The sequence below is a fragment of the Sipha flava genome, unplaced genomic scaffold (assembly GCF_003268045.1).
Source record: "Sipha flava isolate LNK unplaced genomic scaffold, YSA_version1 79_pilon_pilon, whole genome shotgun sequence".
In the NCBI taxonomy this organism is placed as follows: domain Eukaryota; kingdom Metazoa; phylum Arthropoda; class Insecta; order Hemiptera; family Aphididae; genus Sipha; species Sipha flava.
The window spans coordinates 1725358-1748684 of NW_020273620.1; the positions used below are offsets into that span (position 1 = coordinate 1725358).

Sequence of the window (23327 nt, forward strand, 5' to 3'; positions counted from 1 at the left end):
CATAGAGCATTTTTGGAAGGCTTGTTTTATTATATACAATAATAATTTGCTAAAAAGTTTTCTACAAAACCAAGGATAGAATTGAGACCAAAGTTATCCCTCAACACTAATTCAAGAATAAAATATACCTGAATATTCACTGAATTTACTGAAATAAATATTCAGTTTTCTTGAAAATCTATTAATACTTTAATTAGAGAAGCAAAAATAGTTTTATTATTAAACTTTGAACTTCCTCGGTCAGAAGAATGAAATAAAAAGGCGGGAAATATGTTATCCAAGGACGATAAATATTCTAGTGGAAAAGCAGGTACCGTATAGTATACACATCCCATTTTATGAACTTCTGAATGTGATCCTAATGAATTTCCCATTTCAGCGTCGTTGTAGTAAAGGAGAATAGGAATAACTATTTTATCAAAAAAATTACACTTAATCGACTTTCAAGTACTACTATTTAAAAATGATGTAAGAATATATTTTTGTTTCGTAGCATTTTCAGTATACTCTAAGGCTGTATTATAAACTCCCGGAAGTTCAAAGAACGGTTTTAAATTTTGTTTAATGGGTAATAAATTCCATTGGACTGGTACTATTATTTGTTTATTTATGCCTGAAACATTTTTTTTTTCAGGAGTAAAGCCCAATATTATTGTTTTAGATTTAAAAATTAAATTATTAGACTCAAAATATTTTATTCGTTGATACTCCATTTTAAAGTTTAAAAAAGGATTTTCCAAATTATTAAACATTGACATAATTTTTATTTGAAGCACTGCACACTTCTAAAAGAGACATGACTTTGTTTTTTAAATGTAAAATAAGCTCACCGGAAAATAACAAGGATACTCCCTCTCTTATTTGTTGTAGATATTAGGATTTCTGTTACAGTTGGTTTTGTGTACAAACTGGTTATAAATTCTAATACACAATTAATAATTATATCATTATAAGTCATACTAGAAGTTATATTAGCTGTACTAAAAATATGATTTGATTCATGCTCGAATGAAGATTTATTTAAATCATTGGTTAATTGTAATACTGGAATATCCAGATTAATTGTTTCAATATTCTGGGAATGAACTACCATTAAATGCTTTTTAAATTTTTCAGACCTTGAAAATCTCTCACACATCCTTCTTGATTACATGTGTATATTGAGTATTAAATGTTTAATGGATTTTCAAATACAAAATAAATTCATTAATCAATGAACATTTTGAATTACATAACGAGCAGCAATACATTTTTAATTTTACTTTTATTAATTTAAATCTCAAAATGTAATAAATATAATGTTTAAAGTAAATATTTTTCTGTCATTGTTATTATATAATTAGTACTTTATAATTACGTATGTTAATATTACAGTTAATTAATTAATAAATGAAAATGTTTTATTTTCTATAATGATTGTAGCTTACTGATAACTGAAGTTGTAGTTGATCTATCATAAACAGTTACAAGTTTAAATAACTCTTGTTGAATCACTATCCAAGGGTCATAACATTCCTTGGGATAGGAACAATTGAAAACAAAATAAGATTTAAAACAAACCTCTAAAACTTTAACGGAACAATCGAACGACCATAACTTTTGATTTACCCTAATATAATATGTATCAATTGAGTTATAATCTTTCCCACAAATGGTTATGTAAGATTGTATAGTGGATCCTTGTTGACTGTACTTTGAACGCCTTTTTTCAATGCCTTCTTGAAGTTCAATGAGATTATATTCAAATTGAAAGTTATTATTAGAATAAATTAATGTAAAATTGTATAGAACAACTATACTGACTGTAAAAAAATAAGAAAATGCTGAAGCAGATTCCAATAAGGATGGCTTTCAAGATTTATTTTTTCCGTTTAGGGTTATATTGCATGTAAGAGTTTTGGTTATAATTAAATAGGGAAGCAAAAGTAATTTGAAAGAATTTGTTGTTTTTACATCTAAAAAACAAATAAAATTCAATGTAATGAGTAAAACATAGTTTGGTAAGTAATTATAAATACATACAATAATAAAATTTTGTTATTTTTGATTGGGCCTTCAAGATTTTATTGATAATTCAATTTCATAGAACCAACATACAAATAGTAAATTATTATTAAATATAAAAATATGTATGTAAAACTAGAGTAGCTGGTATTTGTATACATTTTGTATAGTAGTACACTTACATTCTACAGTAGTATAATTTTATATTTCAGATAAGAAATGTTCAGAAAATACAAAATTAGAAATTTGAGCTGAAGTTGTAAAAAATCAGTTGTGGTTTAATATAAATAAATTGTTATACATACTTCCATTTAGTTCAGCAAAATCTAATACCAATAAGAGATTACGGACATATTTGTCTTTGATAGAACTTCTCCTAACTTTTAAAAGCTTAGCAGTAAATATATTCCAACTATTCAAGAAACAGTTCGAATCTTTAAATTGTTCATGCGAAGAAGTGTTCGAGTAACATAATTCAAAGTCATTAATAATCTGGAAATAAACATTTTTTTTTTTTTATATTTATTATAAAAAAATTTCTTATTCTAGGTAATTTATATCTTCTTATTTAAGAATAAATAAAAATAGATAAACATACCAATTCTCTTGGACCTTGAAGAACAGGCCACGATTCAAAAATATCTGATAATCATTGACTGTTGGAATTCAAAATTTTATTTTTTCTCAACTCTGATGTATGTTACCACTTAGATAAAACAACTTCAAAACTAGCAGTTAACCCATAATTTGCCAATCATTACTTAGCAGCATGAATATCTTCTATGAAAAAGAAAAAGAAAAATGGTGACCAAAGAAACAGTGTTCAATCTAAATCAATTATTTTAATTTTACTAGTTTACTTCAAAAAAATTTACCAAAAAATGAAATTATTGGTTGTGGAGCTTAATGTTGCAATTTTTTTTTACTATAGATAAAATACCAACCGATCGTAGTCGCCTAGTCACATTTTTCCATCATTTGATTAATTTTCCTTTAGTACGTGCTTGATGTGCACCTTCTGTTTTGGCCGGTATAAAGTAAATGTTCTAAAAATAATATTATTAATTTATTTTACTAAGAATTAATTAAAAATAATGATTAATATTTATAAATTTGTAATTTGAAGAACTATTTTAATATTATAATATTTATACCTTTTGCTCCTTAGGAAATACTTCAACTATTAAATTGGCAATTTTTCTAAAATATAGATCAGTGCCTCTGTAATAACAAACAATACAACTTATGATTATATATATTATACCCATATTGTGGTCATATGTCTTTCTTTACTGGAAGTATAGAAAATAATTATAGCCCATAGACGTGTGCAGAATTAAGTATTGGATTCAGCACAAGATTTAGTATTATTAAATATGTGATTTTTATATCACTTTACTATTTTTTATTCTTAGTAAATAAAAAGTTATAAAACTATATTCTACTTTTAATGTTCAATTTATATTACATTATCACAGCATATTTAATTTAAATAGGTATATTAGTATTAGGTATGTTTCCAATTTGATGAAATCAGTGTTTCTATATACAAAAATTAACCCTTTTTTAGCTCTAAATATTATAATCAAATATAATCTTGTGTTGTTCCAATTTTATTAACAGCAACATGATTTATAGCCCTTAGAAAACATTCAAGTACCTACAGTATTTGATTCTCATGTGTGCAGTGCGCACGCCTATGTAACTAGGTATATTATACACCCCAACCCCGATAAAAAAAATTGTCCATGAACTAATTGTTATGAAAAATATTCTTACTTGCTATTGTCTTGAAACAGATGATTTATCAAAAAATGTGTAAGTAAATTCTGAGAATCATCAGATAAGGATCCATCATTTTGTTGAGCATCAGCTAAAATATATCTGCCATCATTGGTTGTATATATTAAAACTAATAATGTCTATAAAGAAAATGGAAAGCCTTTAAAATATGTAAGGTATTTTATGTAAATAGTTATATATGAGCCTGGGAAAGTTATTTAAAATGTAAAGTACTTAATTAAGTTAGTAAATTAATAATAAAAATTAGCTTATAATATTTTATTTATGTTACATTCAAGTGTCTTTGTAAACCCTAAAGATAAAGTTTTAATTAAATTAAAAGCTAACTATTTTTAATTGATTTAACTAAAAAAATATATAACTTATCTGATGTGTGAATTTAAATAAGAAACTTACTTCAAGCGTCCATCCCATTGGTTTATAAAAATCATATTTCTTATGTTCCAATGGCGATGGTCTTTCTCTTAAACCGTTTTTAGACGTTGATGTAGCCGTTGTAGGCGTAGATAGGATTGTATAATAATTATTTGAAATATCTTGAATTTCAGTACTTTCAAAATGTTTTCCAATAGACTGCTGCATTACTGTAGATGTCTGCGGTGCGAATGAATTCGGATATAGAAACTATATTACAGGATACCAAGTATTCGTTTAAAACACCATTCAATTACACTATAATAATTGAATTCTTTTAAAATATATTATAGTTAATTTAACACATACTTTTTCTCGAAATAAATCCATATTCGTATTTATAATAGATATAAATGTATAGAAATTAACAAAAAAAACAAATTTACATTATTTTGTTTATTGATCACTGATATACACTTACAACATATATGTAGTTGAGACTATCGCAAAAAACGCGTAGACAAATTAATTGAAAATTTTAAATAACATCGGTTAGGTACTTAATATAGTGCACATCAAACGTAATAAAACTATTTAATACAAAGAAACTACCTATATAAAACACACGCATGAACGTCGAACAATGATACACAAACGGCAGTTATAAATATTGAATATCTTGGAAAATGACGACAGCGGGAAATTGTTGCTAAATGTAGACATCCAGTAAATTTTTCACCTTATTGCACGTCGTTGACTTAATATCATTGTAGTTATCAAATGCATTTTTTTTAAAATATATTATGCTGGTCAAAATGACATTCATGACTGTTGATTCAACCAGAGATTATTGTTCAAATTAATAATATTAAAATGTCATATTAATATATTTTTTTATTATTATAAGTTAATTATACATACATTTAAGCATAGCGTATATTTAAAATAATATAAGTTATGAGTAATTTAAACATTTGTGTTGTTGACCCTTTCGGTCATACATTTTTATTTTTAGAAAACCATTTTTTTTTAACAATTTTAAATTAAACTTAATTTTTAAAAAATTTAAAGTTGGTCCCAAACTGATCGGACAGCCAGATCCTGAAATATAATACGTCCACTCAAGAGAACAAGATGACATAAAGGTATCTATCTAAGTAAAATAAAAAAAATACGACATTATTTAAATGCTTATAATAATTTAAGAATGTTTTATTAAGAAAATGTTTAAATTGTTAGTTAAAAATTAATGAAATTAAAATTATAATACATTACAATATTACATGAACAACATTTAAATAAATATATTTAAAAGCATATTTTATTTAGAATGAAATGATTCAAAACAATTTTGCTTACGTGCTATTCATAGATTGACGTTGCATTTTTTACAGCTTATATACGTTTTAGATTTACAACCTAAATTCTTACATCTTCCAGCTTCTTTCTTATCCAGGAATACTGGTGTGTCCCCTACATCATCGAATTTCACTTCGTTAATTGATCTTAGCTGTTTAGTTTTTGGTGTTGAAGTAGACGGGGACGGACTATTACTAGGATGGCCTCTTTTTTTTTTTATAAATGATTTACCTGATAATATTAATGCTTCAGACAGGTACTGTCGAAATTCAAGAATTTTGCTTCTTTTTTGTACTCCACTCACGAATTAACTGCAGCTATATCAATCCCATGCGTTATAAGGCATAATGTCTACTTCTACCTTCAAATAATCTCAAATCCTTATGACAATAAGTATCATCCAAATCATCTTCATTAGCTAATTCCTCAATATCAGAGTCATCTTCATTTTCCAGTAAATTTAAAATATCACTGTCTAATAATTAAAGTCGATATTTACGAATAATATTAAAATATTGAGAAGACGTAAAACGGATACTCCGTAGCATCGCGATGTCCTCTACAGAGTACGTATAAGTATTATTAATGAAGTATAACTTGCGTTCGAATGAAACTTTTTCGTATCTGACTCGTTGATTGAATTCAGAAATATATATTTTATTATGAAAAAAATGCAATATCACTCAGTAAATACCAAAATTAGGATAAACGATGAAACCACAATGAGTAAACATTGAATATTTATTCGCGCCAGAAGAACGAAATTTAACATTAAAAATTTAGTTAAAAAATATAATTATAGATGGCGTAACTGGTAAAATAAGAAATATCTACTAGTCCTTTGGAGAGTACACTATGACTGAATATAGTTACATCATAACGTTTTCCGTAAAGCTAGTGAAATTAAAGTGTCCTCTACAAAGGACGGGGTGACAGAAAGGTAACATAATGTTACTTAATTTAACGAGTCAATGTCGTCATGTATAATACAAATATTTCTTAATTGAACTTATTTATTTTCAACATCTTAATAATTTCTAAATAAACACCGATACTTCTATGTGTGTACTTGGTAAATTTACTGAGCTACCATCTATAGTCCAAATATATATTATACACTACTATCAAGTATCATGTCTGCAGGTTATTCCCGTTTTGTAAAAATAATCGTCATACATTATTGGTCAGGAATATTTGACGTTCTGTATTACGAAAAACCTCATGTATGCACTAAAAGCCTGGCGAGTGTAAAAATATGATCAAAAAAGTAAAAATCGAACAAATATACAAAATGAAATTAGTTATTTGAATTCTTCAAGTAATAAAACACATTTCTATTCTACTAATAAAACTAATAAAATCGCACAACCGATTAAAATGAACTGTATCTACACTGGGTCATGACGGCGTGAATTCATGGCTTGTCGTCATCAGGTTAAAGGGCAGATAAAGCGATGGGTCAGTTCTAAAATAATCCAGACAATAAGATAAGAAGACATACCTGTCCGTCTCAATTATTCTAAAAAAGTTGAGATTATTCTCATCATTTATCGAACTGTACCCAACAGTAGTTAAATATGACCCTATACTTTCTCTAAATCGATTTAAATGTATCATAAAAATTATGTTTTTTTTTTTTTTTATTTAGTGTAAACCGATTCTACAATATTAGTTATACCTACCTATAACTTTATAAGTAACTGTTTATATTGCTTCAATCAGTGACGCAGTGAACTCAAATATTTTCAGAGTCAAGTATTTTTTTCCAACATCCATCTATCAACCGACGTACCTACGAATCGTGCTTACGATCTGTCGGTTATTATAAATGAACATTTAATATTGAGTTTTTATTACTTTTTTAAAAATGTCATACGAGCAGTCTTAAATTTAATGACTAAATAATTAAAATAACATCCATTAGCTATTAGATACCCACTCTCGGCCGGTTATCATCTTCAAAAGAAAAGTCAGAGGCAACTGCCTCTCGATGACCCTCTTCGCCACGCCACTGATTTCAATGAATTTATTACACATTTTCAAATGTCGTAAACAACACTCAACTTTTTGTACTAACTAATGTAATGATTCATTACATTAGCTAGTTACTAAATGAATTAAAAAGTTTAGGCTTGTAGTAGTTACTGTGGGAAATATTTATATGTCTTTTTAAATCATTACTTATTATATTATAAATATTTAATATTACTTCTCCGATGATTGTGTTGACCTGCTTGTTGTAAATCATGGTTGACGATTGAGGAATATGATAAGGTAACCAATTTGTACTTTAAAATAAAAAAACTTTTTTTTTTTACTCACTTTTAATAATTTAATTTAAACTTATTTTTACACATATTAATACACGTATTTTAAATTGTTACGGAACGTTTACAATTAATTGTGTTCTTTTGCATAGACAATCTGCGTAGTCTTTAATACTCGCCTTAGATCATTTATACAAAATGATAACAAGAACGCGTCTCTTCTTGTAAATAAAAACTATGCTCCATATATATGATATGTGTGTGTGTGTAATATCTTATCTTTAATACTTACGACTTATTCTTATACTTAATGACTATCAATTATTATAATTATTTTGTTATACATTACATTTTAAAAATATATAATTTCTAAGGTGCATATCATTACACTAAGTTTAGTTTGCATTTACAAACTAAGACGGTGGTTTTCAACCTTTTTTGGATCGCCATCCCTCCATTTTATATTTTTGTGTAATACGACCCCTTCAAAAAAAAAATTTGTTTTATTCATCAAAAATTGATTTAATTTCCGATAAAATATTTACATGATAAATAATTTTGATTAATTAACACTTAAAAATTTCAAAAATAAATAATTTACTTAGTTTTTTTTTAAATAATATGAAAAAATCATTTCATCCATTATTTTTGGCGACCCTCAGGTTGAAAACCACTGCACTAAGGACACAAAATGTGTCGTAGTACACGCGACTTTACGCCTTGATATAGACTCGAAACACTACGCATTACTTCTGTTTTTGCGAAGCCGCTCGTAAAACGGTCGACTTACGGAGCGAATGTACGTGATATTGCTTTTTTCAAATAGGTTTCAGTATTTAATTTTTTTTATCTGTGTCAATACAGTACGTGTGCAATACACTCAACGTATTCCGCTATATTTGCAGTCGACAAATACAACAACAATAATAATAATTTCGTTCACCGGCTATGTAGATAACGAGAAAATGTTTTTTTATTTTTTCTCCGACAAGTGCGAATGCAGGGGAGATTAGGAGTTGAACCCCGCTTCCCCTAGTATCAGAAGAAAATTTTAAAAAAATGATCTAACTTACTAGTTTAATTTATTTCAAAGTTTCCCATGATACTTACAAATAAAAAATATATATATATATATATTTATTAAATAATCAGTAATAATGCATGCTATCAACATTTTTCATATTTTACACTCTCTCTCTCCTCACAAACATTTTTTCCTGCGTTCACCTTTGTTTTCGGGTAAAAATGTACAAACCAGAAAACCGTATACGGTTGCGCAGTGCTCTTAACAACCATATTTGGATACAACACCAGACGACAAGACCAAACAAGTTTAGGAAAAGTATTCCTTACAACTATTTGTTTCGGTGACGTACACTCACATGCACTCACATGCCAACGCGGCTTGCACTTAGTGTAACATGATACGTACAAAAGGATTAAAGATATAACGTAACGTCATTAGCTGTGCATATAGTTATCAAGGATAGAACATATTTTAAGTAATTTTCACTAGGTAGTACTTCAATAAAATTGTCTACTAGTTCATAGACATGGTATTCTCCTGCAGAGGAATATATAGGAAAAATCAATTCCTGTCACTACGGTCGTTATAAGAATGTGTTGGTTGGTGGTACGATCACCCACCAATGGGTGGCATTCAATCAGTGGCGTACATACGGGGAGTGTTTCCGGGTTCAAACCCATCCAAGGGCCAAAAAAAAAAATTGTTTTATTATTGATGACGTGTAATATATTCGTAGTTTCATTATTACGCTTTGAACTTAAAAAATACAACTATACAAATATTATGATAATTAAATAATTATATTGATAGGTGTTTGAAAAGTTTTGTTAAGTATGCTGTTTTTATATTCCAATAGCTATTAATCTACTGTAATGTAAAAGTAAACTGTAAATTGGTGAAAAAGTTGTATAAAATAATAACTGTTTATAGTAGTGGTGTGAAATAAATCCGGATTCTCCGAAAATCCGAAAAATCCGGATTTCGGATTTCGGATTTTAAGCTGTAAAATCCGGATTTCGGATTTTCAAATCCAAATTTCGAATTTTCGGATTTCAAATCCGAATTTCGAATTTTCGGATTTGAAAATCCGAATATTTGGGTTTCACATTGTAGATTTCTGTATTCTAAAGCAGAAAATAAAAATTTGTCGTTATAAATTCTAATATAAAAAAAACGAACATTTTCTATTTTAAATAAAAAACATTCATCGTTCCACTCAGAATCTAAAATTATTTGAACTTTAAAATTGTAATACATATTTTTGCGCTTCACTTTGTGAACAGTATTAAGTTTTAGTTATTAAAAAATAAAAATTATAGTACCATAAAAATGGTAGTAAATTAAGATTGTAGACTTTGATAGTATACTTCCACTGTACTGTAAAGTTTTCCTATAAATATATTAATTTTTTACAAAAAAAAAAAAATCTGTATTTATCAAGGCTTTAATATAAGGAATCCATAAAAAAATATTAATTTAATGCTTCAAAATCCGAAATCCGGATTTCGAATTTCATGAATCCGGATTTTCGAACTTCGGTAAATCCGGATTTTTCCCAACACTAGTTTATAGCAGTTATTTATCTTATTTATCTGTACAACGAAAAAAAAAAGATAATGATTATTTTTGTTAACCCCCTCCCCTCCCCCAGAGTAAGATCGAATGTACGCCACTGCATTCAATTATCTATGGAGGACACTAATGCCACGTACTTTGTATGTTAACATATCCTTTAATCAAAGAAGTCAGACGTATTACATTTCATATTTTCTGTGATAATAGGTTTATGTGATATAAAACAATAAAAGTATAATTATATGTTTCTGTATCATAGGATAAATAATATTATGTATTAATATATAATAAACATTAATAAATTTTAAGAAAGTTTTCAATATATAAAACGTCATTTACTAACAATAAAATTGCCTTTGTACCGTTAATGAGTTTTTGCTCCAAGCCGATTTTCTAGTATCTCTATTACTATATCTACTTTAATTTAAAATAGGTATCAAAAAAAAAAAAAAAAAAATTACTATAGGTATTAGTATGTATTACATTTTACAAATTAAAAATGCCAAAAAATTATTTAATAGAAAATATTATAGTTGTTTCAGTCGCGGTAGAGCTACATAATAATAACATTAATTACCTATACGTGCATAGAAGCCTAACAATATCGAGTAATACATTCCCGAAGGTACACTTAGTGTCGGTGGAATACCTTTCAGAACCGAGGGCAAGGTCGAGTAATTGCATTTGGTCGTAATGCACTTGGGTTGAAAATATTCGAACTGCACTCGGTCCATGGAAAACGTTCGAAACAATCAAAATGTGATTCAAAAGTATGAACTATAATCGCTAACGTTTTCCGAAAAAGAGAAATCAAAGGAAATCTAACGATGTCGCCGTATTCGTCGTGAAGGTATTAATTCGTTATATATTTTTTTTTCTGCCCAAGTGCGGTTCGATCGTTACCCGTAATTGACCGGGGCGCATTTCGATTATTCTAATGTAATGCATCGGAGTGCAATGATGTTCCGACTGTTCCCAAAACCGCGGATTGCGCGAAAGCTGCGAGCAATTATTTAGCCGTAAAGTGCCACCGATGTGTCAGCATCATCGCCGCGGAACCCACGTCCGGTGGCGGTTAGCGGTGAGACGAACGTCGTAACAGGAGCGCACAGCGATTCCTATTCGTTCGTGTTCAGGTTCATTACTCTTATACTCTCAACGCGCGGTATAATGGTGCTCGGCTGCACTTCCCAACCAGGACCAAAACGTTCGTAGCACATGAAATTAATGTTCGTCTTATTCGAACAGAATATTCGTATCATATTTTTTTTTAACTTTCTATCGATCTGATAATATAATCCAAAAATGCGTCACTTTTGATCATTCTATGAATATGCTGTCAATCTAGTTTATATTTATTATTCATAGTATATTAATGATTAATAATAGAATATTAAAGATATATACAAAATCGAATTACCATAGAATAATAATAATAATAATAATAATAATACTAATAATATGATCAGATTCATCAAATCAATGTACCTACTAAAAATATTCATTTCATATGTGAAAGTGTGTGAATATATATATAAAATATACCTTATACATTTATTTACTGTATTATTACACATTTTTATACGATTTATGTCCAGCTTTTATTAGTCTTTTAGATGATCTAACCATAGACTTTTATATAATTATTACGTTAGTTGTTTATGTTGGTTGAACAGGAGGTGTGAATCCAAGGGAACAGGTGGTGTCCGTTGTCCGTTGTTCCTCTTGATTTGATAAGTGGGGGGGGGGGCAATTCATCGATACTCGATGATCAGTTTTCACGCAAAACAATTATCATACATCGGTACACTTATATCACGTAATTTATATTATGCGAGCGCAGCGACCAATTCATTTTTATCCTAAGTGAGTATTGAATACCTTCTTTTATTTTGCATCCCTCTCATTCCTTCCTCGATAACTCCAAATAGCTCGTTTCTCTAGGTTGAACCATTTTTGAACACGGAAATCGATAATTTAGTACATAATAACATTGATTCTAACTTCTTCTTGATAATATGTAAATACTACAAATACAGAAATTTGTTAGTAGGGCTCGAAAGTTTTTGTACTAAAATGCATTAAAACTAACTGCAATATTGCAGTAAAAATATCCAAAATTGTACTTAAAAATTACATTTTTATTGTAAAAATACTCAAAGCTGCACTTGAAAATAGCAATAAAATGGTTTATTTACCAATATTATACGAATATAACCTATATCTAACCTACTTAGCAATATACCTGAACAATAGAAAAAAAAGTTTCAAATGCAACAACTTCATATTACATATTAACCTACTTATTAAGCATCTATACCGTCTTCTAATGTATACAATTTTGTTCAGTTTTCTGTATTTATAATGGTATAAAATGATCTCACGGTATCCGTGCTCGTGTAAGTAGGCAACGGTTTTCGCGACCCCACGGATGAGACTGTATCATAAACTTTAAACCCATCGTAGTACCTACATAAAGTGTGCCGCGTGATACACATGGTTTTAGATACTGAATAACATAATAATTTGTGATACCTGCGTGCGTTGTTTGTAGTTTCGACTTGCGAACAAACGCTCGACGAACTTTGAGGTAGCCCTTTCTAGGAGCGTACGTGTATTAATAGTTTAAAGGTTTCTAATCCTTTTGATTGCGAGTACATACAATTTAAACGCTATCACCGCCGTCGGGTTTTCCCGACGCCATGTCTATGCGTGCTCATAAAACCATTACAGTGAACCGCGTGATAGCACACCCACAGACACACGCTTTAAATACATCGTCGCTGTTTCAGATATCCATCTCCTACGGCCCTGCTTCCGTCATCCCTACAATGAACCAAGCGGATAAATGGCCTATATAGCCTATATTATAATGGCCGAGGGCTATACCAACAATCCCGTTGCTCTCGGATAAACGTAAATCGCGCCCGATTAAGGGAAAAAGTCATAGATTGCATTCAGTATAAAATTATTATACTAAGCTGTCTTTAAGGTTGGTCAAGTTAACACGTTTTTGTAACTCTTTCAGTTTAAAATTTGTCTAGAGAAAAGCGTATTAAGTTTTAAGTTAAAAGTTACTTATTTGTTTTATTAACTAAAGGTTCATCAGAAAATGAAGTTACTTAATTTAGTTAAAAATAATTTACTATTTTGGGTTGAAATTGATATTTAAACATACCATATAGTAATTATATTCATTACTTTGATGTTCATTATATTATGTGTAGAAGTTGAATGCACTATTCAACACTTCCTTATACTCGTAATTCCGATTATTTTTACTAAAAACAAATATTTTTACAAAAAGTATATTTTTAATCTTTGGAATTTAGATTAGGAGAAAAATCAATTTAACGTCACTATAAAATTCATTAACTGATTAGGAGCTGCATATTGATCTCAAATTGGTAAAAGGCGTAAGCGAAATTTTTGGCCAAAATGATATTTTTTTTATAAAAAATTCAGAAAAATCAGATTTATCAACGTTTAAAATTACTACTTTATTCGAAATGAGTAATTTTTCCTCTATAAATTTAAGTGTAAATGCCATGAAATAAATTTGTTAATGGCATAACTGGTGTAAGCGACATTGTTGATTGGCATAAGCGACAGTCTACTAGAGCGAAAAAAGTTGTAAAAGAAAGTTATATTTTGTTTACGTCATTCCAAACAGTGATATTTAGTTTTCAAAGTCCAAATTTTATTATTTATGTTAAAAAACAAGTTGAATCACGTATTTACGTATACGATTTCCAAGAATAATGAACATTAGGTTTTGAGAGCATACAAATTATAGGAAATATGCATATACATATACACTTAAAATAACCAAAATATGCAACTAAATGTTTTTATAATATGAATTTAAATTAAAAAAAAAAAAAATTAAATTAAAATTTTAGTAAATTTTAGCATTTAAGTATTATATAAAATGTAAAAATAATGGTAACCTATAGAATATATTTACTTCAATTAAAAAATAAAAATGAGTAAATATGATTTAAATAACAATTCAATTGTAAAAATCTGTCTAATATGCATATTGTTTAAAAAATGGAAAATTATGCAAAAATATGAAATTCAAATTTTAGTATTTCAGTCCATTAAGTCTTAAAACAAATTTATATTTTACTTAGATTATTCTATAGTAATTAAAAAAATAAATATGTGATTGCAACAAGTCCCGAACTCTAATAATAATAGTATATTAAACTTATTAAATATCCATATTGATAAAAATAGTTGTTTTACTTGTTATTGTTATAATTTCTCATTAATTAAGAAAAAAATGTGAATTGTGAATAATTATTTACCTATCGTAAATCACGTAAGTAAATAGTTTTTATTATTAAATACTTTTTACTTTTTTTTAGTTATTTAAAAAATACAAGAATTTTTAATTTTTTTATTTATACTTTTATAAAATTATTATTAAGTAACTTATTTAGTTAATATAAAGACTGTTTGTTGAATTTCAAATTTAAAATTAATAATATAAAAGCCAAAAATCAATATTTATAAATAATACTATTTTCAACTAAGTTTTTATAACGATATACGAGATAAATTCTTCACATGTTTTTATATTACATGGTCACAAACTTATTCATCTGAAGTGGTTGAGGTTTTTATTTCTAAAATTTGCAATTTTTCTTTTAGCTAAAAGAAATTCAAAAATGCTGGTTGAAATTTACAAAGCTCTTTTTACCATCCGTTCACTAAGGATGTATTTATAATTTAATCATATTATCTAATAGAAGTAAATGGTTGGACGGCCGTACCGTACCGTAGCGGATTCCTATTTATAAGTATGTTACTGCCGCACAAGAATATAACTATTCCCCGCCTTTAATATAACTTAATAAAATTAAATTGATTAAGACATTATAATAATAGTGTGTTTATCATTAAAATAATTTTTGTGATATTTATTAATTAATGAACCGTTTTAATATTACTCAATGAAATTATTTCTTATATTGTGTTGAATCTTGAACAGTAATAATACAATTTAATATTTCTTTCTAGTCCTTCATAAAATTCTCTATGATATTTTAATTGAATTCCATGTAATTGGTTTGAGAACTTAAATGTTTAACTAGGTCATACGGACTAATAATACGGTTATAATCCTGTAAAATTTGTTCAAAGAGTTATTGCTTCCCGTATTTATTTCGGGCGGATTTGTCTGTTTCGGTATTAGCATTTGTAGTCTTAGCACGGTTGTTTATTTGAATATTAAAAGTTTCTCTGGTTGTAAACATGTGCAGATGTTGGTCGTAAAAATTATAATTATTGTAATTCATGCAAAAACAACGCTTGCACAGTTGCACAAGGCCTTACTGCGATATTATACGCGTGTAATCAAATTGTAACCTTTATTGTAACAACCGAAAATGAAACGTAGTTTGTCACAAACCGAAAATCAGAATATCACTATTTTAATTTATTACATTCAGTAAAGACTTATATGTTTCACGGCGAGTTATTTCGAATTTAAGGACCTTTTCTCTGACGTTTGATACTTGAGGGCTTCACAATCAGCGGTTTGTTAATATTAACAACAAAGTGCTGTGAAAATGCGTTTTCTTCCAGTTCTTGCAGACATATGGTATATTTCAGCTGGTCGTATCCTTATGACAACTATATCGTTAAAATAGTATAGAACTGCGTCTTCAATTGTTGTTTATATGTTATGGGTAGAGTACGAAAAACCGAGAAATGTACATATCACCCGGATAATATGAACAATACTTAGGTATATTGAATGAATTAAAAATATTTGTAAAATGATTATTTTGTAGGTACATTAAAGGGGTGATTTGGGTATTATCTATCTTTGAGTGGATAAAGTGTTTTCATAAAATAAAATACGAAAAAATATCAATTGTAGATAATATTAATAAAATTACACATTTTGATAAATTGTGTGCATTGATATTGTATAATAATTTTAAACTACTTTTAAACTTAAAATAAATCCGGAGCCCACAATTTGTCAAGTTAGAATAGTTAAATATATTTAGGTTTAATTGTACTGCATTTGCCTAGCGCCTCGTAAAAGCTTGTGATGGCACTGTTTTCATATGAACAAGGTGTACTTTACCCGAGTATTGTGTAAAACACCAATTATCGAACTTTACCCGTAACACATGCATAGTAGTGATATGGAGGTCGTGTAAATGTATAATGCGGTATGTTAACGTCTATACAACTAAGTACAGAAGAAATCACTACAACGAGCACCGCTTAGAATGAGATATTGTTTAAAATGAGAAAAACACTAGGTCCCGGCATAAGCCCATATGGTTGTATATTAAAATATACGTTTACAATGAGTATAATTATAACGAGATATCGGCTATAACAAGAAAAATAAAACGAACTTGACCTACTGGTTACTATGAACAGGGACCTGCAACATAAGAACTTTTGGCCATAATTAATTGATATTATGATGGTAATCATTCACATATTATCTTTAGACCTTTATTTTTGTAGATAATAGATATGGATTAGGTACTAATTAATAATCCATATGATTTCTACAAATTCTGGTGTTCTCAATAAAAATTACAAATAGCGTCAGTTGTGTGAAGACGTCCACCATGTCACGTCGTCAATTTACGTTGGACGAAAAAATAGGTATAATCGGTCGTTTAAAAAATAGTGAGAAAAACAGCGTAATCGCAAAAGAATTTGGCACCTCTTCGTTGACGATTTCAACAATATGGAATAATCGGGATACGTTGAAAAATATGTTTTAAACCACGTTACTTAAAACAAAACGACTGCGCACTGCACAGCATTAGGACCTCGAAGAAGCTGTAATAGTATGGTTCAAATAACAACGGTGCCCAAATGTGCCTATAAGAGGTCCTATTTTACAAGCAAAAATTGACCAACTGGCTGAAAAAATGAAAATAGAAAATTTCAAATGCTCTGCATCTTGGATTCAGCGTTTCCGACAGCGGTACAACATTGTTTTTAGAAAGATCTCAGGTGATTCATTTGCAGTTAATACTGAAATATATTCTAATTGGCTGGCTAAGGTTTGGCCATCCCTTCGAGCAGGTTACTGTGATAATGAAATTTATAATGCCGATGAAGCCGGTATTTTTTTTTAATTAAATCTCGATAAAACTCTTCGCTTCAAAGGGGAAAAATGCTCGGGTGAAAAATTATCCAAAGATAGAATAACAGTTTTAGTGGCAGCCAACATGACCGGAACTGATAAAAGAAAACTCCGTTATCGGTAAGTTGAAAAGCTCTCAGTGTTTTAAAGGAGTTTCATCACTTCCAGTACATTATGAAAATAACACCAAAGCTTGGACGACCTCAGCAATTTTTGAAAAAACTCTTAATTATTGGGATGATGAGTTACGCCGTAAGAAAAAAAAAATCTACTGTTGATGAACAACTGTCCAGCACAACCATCATTGGATTTGAAATTTATTAAACTTGTATTTTTGCCCGCCAATACAACTATTGTACTTCAACCGATGGACCAGGGCGTTATAAGGAACATTAAAAATCATTGCCGGAATCAGTTGGTACTCAAAATGATTGAGGATATTGAGAATCAAGTAGAATCAAAAATAACTGTTTTGGATGCTATAATAATGCTGAACAAAGCTTGGTGTAATGTAACATCGACGGGGATTGCTAATTGCTTTCATCATACAGGTTTTTGTGACGTTACTACACAGCTACAAACAGACAACGGATTGATTAATGACATCGATGAGGACTTACGTCCAGATTGATGACGACCTCATAACGTCAGAAATTTCAACGGCTGAAGATATAGTCAAAAAAGCTTACGTTACGTCGGTGGTTGCCACGTAATATGTATCGTCGGCTGTTGCAGTGGCGCAGTACGTGGTAATATTTTTGTATTATTCATTTATTGATATAAAAATTATTATTATATTTATATGATATAATTATTCATTTATTATTTTATTTCATTTTATTCTTATTACCATGTTTTATTTATTAATATATTATAACTTTGCTTGATTGTATTTTATATTAAAAATATACATATACATAAGAAAGTTTTACACATACAGTCCACTCTTTTTTATCGGAGATCGAATACCCCGAGCAAATAGACTTGTTCGGGACCTCGCTCACACATAGTTTCTTGTAGCACCGCTAAACTCGGTGGTTACTACCTGCCCGAAAGTGTTGGCGCCCAGAGGCCACCGACAGGACCGGAGAGCTACACGAGAGAGTGAATGCTGTGCTCGGGGCGTCGAAATATTACGATGTCCTACAGCGCTTGCACGTGGTACCGCATTGGTTTTCGTAGTGCAGACGCATGTTTTTACATAACGTTTTCAAATCGTTCATCGGACGTTCGTGCCGCGACGCAAGTCGCTTCCGCGTACCGCGAGTACTGCGGTATTCTCGAGCACAGCGGAGAGGGACGACGCGTTGGTGCATTTGAATCGCCGATAGGAAAAAAGACGCGTAACACCGTGTGTCCAGCACAAAAGTTTCGGAAACGAGAATGCGAGACGCAACGTTGAACCGTAACCCGGTCCGCGGTACGCTGCACGCGGGGTAACATCGTGTACCGCAACTACTACCACCATTACCACTACTATTGCTGTCACTGTTCTACAGTATAATAATAATAATATATGTAATTATTGCGGTGCACACGACGTAATGTACGCCGTGTACGAGCGCGCCGACTGTTCGGCAACTTCCGGTGGCGAGCAAAACTTTTCGGCGCTCCGTCCTCGGCTTCACCGCCGGCACGGTATTTACGGTATTTAACCGCGAAACGCGGTCCGTCTCGGTTTCGTCGCCCGCGTCCCGATCCGGAAACGGTGCGCGCACGCGCCGGAAGTGGATGATGTTCCGCGACGTTCCGACGTTTCAACAATACTCGTCTCCGTCGGTCCCGACGTCCGGTACGGTTTCCGTTCGCGGCCGGCCCGCTCAGTCCGCCCGAATAGACGTCACAGCCCGCGGCGTTTTCCTATTCTCCAAATCGGATACTGACCGAAACGAGACGGTTAAAAGAACACGCACACCGCGGTGTGCGTTTTATTTTAATTTTATTTTTTTTCGTCCGACCAAAAACATTGTTCCGAATCTAGTGGCGTATACAACGAGAGGGGTATGTGGAGGTCGGATCCCTCCCCTAGGCCATTTTTTGAATGTTGTAAAATAATATTCTTATATGAGGGCGTTAGAAACGTAAAAAAATAATAAAAAAAAATAATGATCTGTTTGCAAATGATCCCCCTCCACGTACAAAAGTTATGTATACGCCACTGTTCCGAATGAAAAGTAAAACATAGGAAATAGGTTCTGGTTAGTACTTTCGCGGGAGTGGTGTGAATATTTGAATTTATCAACAGTTGACGTCTGACCAACTGAGAAAAACGGAGAAAAAATCGTAAGAAACTTCAAACTTCAACCGAGATTCGAACCCTCACCACTAATGATCACCCATTATATATTTTTCTAAAGTCTGTGTACGTGAATTCGATCAAAAGGGTAGTGCCGATTATCACAACCACAAGAAATGTTGTCCACTTGGTATAGCGAAATATTTATAAGAAATTACAATTTTCGTGTTTTCTAAGCTTTTTTTTTTCGAAAACCAAAAAAATAATTTTAGTTAGACAAAATTTCAACTTAATATTATGTTTTTCATACATATATATTTCTGATTAATAAAAAAAATTAGCCAAGTTTCAAAAAAAAAAAAAATACGAGCGGTTATACGAGTATATCAAATTTTGACAAAACGATAAAAATCACAAATATGTATCTGTTACATTTTTGTACTTGGAAATCATAAAATTTTAAATTCTTCATTTATTATCAATCTTTTTTTAAGAGTAATTATGTATCGGTTTGAAGTATAAAAGATCAATACAGAAATATCAGTCATTAATTTCTATATCTCATCCGACAACGGAGTCTCACCAGACCTGGGCGTTTCACTCCATTTCGTTTTTCGTTTTAATTTCATACCGACATATCAAACATTGTTTCGGAATAATTTTTATCCCGAGCTTCAGAACGTTTTTTTTTTACCACTGTTTAAAATATGTTTCAAAATGCGGCCGATATTATACGTCTATTACCAAAGCCTTCACATTCTAACTTTGTTTTTTTAATTTTATTTTTAGAGCGATCGCTGTATAGGCCCCGGAAGTAGATGCATGCTTTTTCACGTTGGGTTTTCTCTAGAAACGACCGTAGAGTTTTTGTTCAACACACGCATAAAATATATTTGACGTACACGCGATTCGTGATGTTTCAAAGATTTTTCATAACACGAACAAATAATGTTGTAAACGCTTGCGCAATATTAACGTCTTACCGATATCTTAGGTTGTGCAATACTTGAAAACCCAATCCTTGCGTTGAGTTGAAAACATCTGCGGTCGAGTGCGTGGTTTTTTTTTTCTACCAGCTATACGATTGCGTGCGACCGGATTTCATGTTTTTCAATCGACTTCGGTCGGGTGATCGTAAACGATTATATTAAATGTCTTCCACCCGGGAAAGGAAAACTCTTCGATTTGAATAGACACATATTATACCCCAGCTGCCTCATAATATAATATATACAACAGACGTACTTGTGAATTCTGTCCCAAAATAAATTACCGGACAAAATAGTTCTTTCGTAAGTGACATTTTTCTTTCCGTTTCAGTGCTCTGTGATATCCGACTGTCAACATTTTAATTATTACATTAAACGGTCAACGCACTGTCATCTGTCGGGTGAAAATATCTCTGTCAAGCCAAATAGTGGAAGCAAAATCGACTAGTATATTTGACTTAAAATAATATTTAAAAAATTAAACCGGTAAAGAGGTACCTTTTTTAAGTCACGTGTTATTTACTGTTTTTAAATGTTCCATTAATTTACATAAAATATTGTGCTTACCAGATATTAGTACTTTTATTTTATTATTTATATCTCATTAATACTTTGTAATTTTTATTTTGTATAATTTTTACAAATCAATTATTTCCTTCGTGTTTAGAAAGTAGTGCGGTGTTATGTTGTCAGTGGAGTAATAATCGTAATTTTTCATTAAAGTAAAAGTAAAATAAAAAAATTAAAATATAATTTTACGTGGTCATTCAAACAACGTACATAATATTTTTACAATACATTTTCCACTCGTTCTGGATAACGCTGCACGAAATGTTATTTGTTAATATAATTTAATAATGCATTTTTAAATCATTGTATTATAAAATACACAAGATTAGGAATACCAGTCCATTTTTGTACAATTCAAACGAACTATCGAACAACATAGCAAATAAAAAAAATCTTTGTTGTTATTTTGTTCACAGTATAAATGTTTGTGTCTTATTTCGTATATGGAAATGCAAAGCTATCCTTTCGATTCGTTTATTTTATGAGTCGTATTAAAAAAAGTATTAATTTTTAAAATAATTTAAATTTTTTTAATGTTATTTTTTTGTTCAATCGATTTATATTCTAAAGGTTTTTATTACTTACCACTTAGTCATGAGGGGAAATTTGGTTTAGGTCATTATAGCTGGCTTTTAATGAATAGAAAACGAAATAAAATTATAACGTTAAGTAAATTTTAATCAAGTTGCGAGATGAGTTAATTATTTGTGTTATCAACTTTTAATTTAATCTTTTATTATTATCTTCTTTATTTGTGTTACTAAGATTTAATAATATTATAAAAAGTAATTTAAATTAAATTTCAATCAAACATTAAGTAGCATTATTTTATACTTTAAGTTATTTAAATTAAAAGTTCGCAGTGATCATAATTTAAAAATAATTTAGTGAAGACGAATAACTATAATAATACATAGATTAGTGGTTCTCAAACTATGTTCCGTAGAGCCCTAGAGCTTAGTAAAAGAAGTCTAGTGGCTCTATAGGCACATCTGAATTAATTAAATTCAAAGAGTATATTTTTTAGTTATTGAGTTAGTAAATATGTTCGAGAACCACAAATTATAAAATTTTGTATCCGTATCACCCCAGCAAGCGTATAACTGACATATTATAATATTGATAATTATTGCCGAATATACTTTTTTTTTATTCTTTTTTTTTTTTTTTTGTATAATAACATTAACATAAATATTAAAAAGACAATTTGAACAAAAATTAAATTGATTCAAATGGATTTTTTTCCATATTACTATACTGTTCGAGTGAAAAAATAAAAATTTAACTTATTCATCCTTGATGATTGTACTAATCACTCACAATGGCGTATTTAAAACTCAATCGAGACGAAACCCGACCACCGATGAAATTGTGGGATTCTGTTAAGTATTCGATTTGTAATAATCTAAAAACGTGGGCTGGGTATCATTATAACTGCTAATTTATAATGCTTCCAAAGTTAAACCATAAAAATATTATCGTTAAAGTCCACTCATCAAATCTATATCATATGTGCTAATGATCGTTCCATGTTGTGGAGGTGAAGTCATAATATACTAGCACAACTGCTGAGTGCAACAAATTAATTGCATGTTGTAACCTTTAATAATAATAATAACAACAAAAACAATACGCTGTACCAGAAAACAAAGAAAAAACTAACGATAATAATAATAAAAATAAAAATAAAATGAACAAAAATTAATATTAAGCTCTTAGATCATTAGTATGCACTGCGTTAGCTCACGTTTGATAGTAGTAGTTATAATTGTTATGGGCTCAAAGTGTGTACCATGCAAGAATGGGACGAGGAGCGATCATCGCGGTTTTTTTGATCATTAAACACGGGTACACGCGGTGGTGACATTGAGATATGATACGCAGAATATCGGTGACCCGTGAGAGGGTTTGCCGATCGAGAATGCCGGGGAAACGGATCGCGATCGCGGTTTATAATACATATTATAGCGGTCGATCATCACAGCACCATTATAGTTGCTTTCGATCC

At 30.0% G+C, this 23327-nt stretch overlaps 1 protein-coding gene and 1 pseudogene across 1 annotated transcript; one reads left to right on the top strand and one right to left on the bottom strand.

The window, feature by feature from the left end:
* Window positions 1–1407: 1407 nt before the first annotated feature.
* On the bottom strand, window positions 1408–4551 carry LOC112692935 (annotated as a pseudogene).
* Window positions 4552–17306: 12755 nt separating this feature from the next.
* Window positions 17307–18155, top strand: LOC112692937 (tigger transposable element-derived protein 4-like). Its single transcript, XM_025567757.1, has 2 exons — window positions 17307–17502; window positions 17818–18155. The coding sequence occupies exons 1-2, from the start codon at window positions 17307–17309 to the stop codon at window positions 18153–18155; spliced, it is 534 nt and encodes a 177-aa protein (XP_025423542.1).
* Window positions 18156–23327: the final 5172 nt, after the last annotated feature.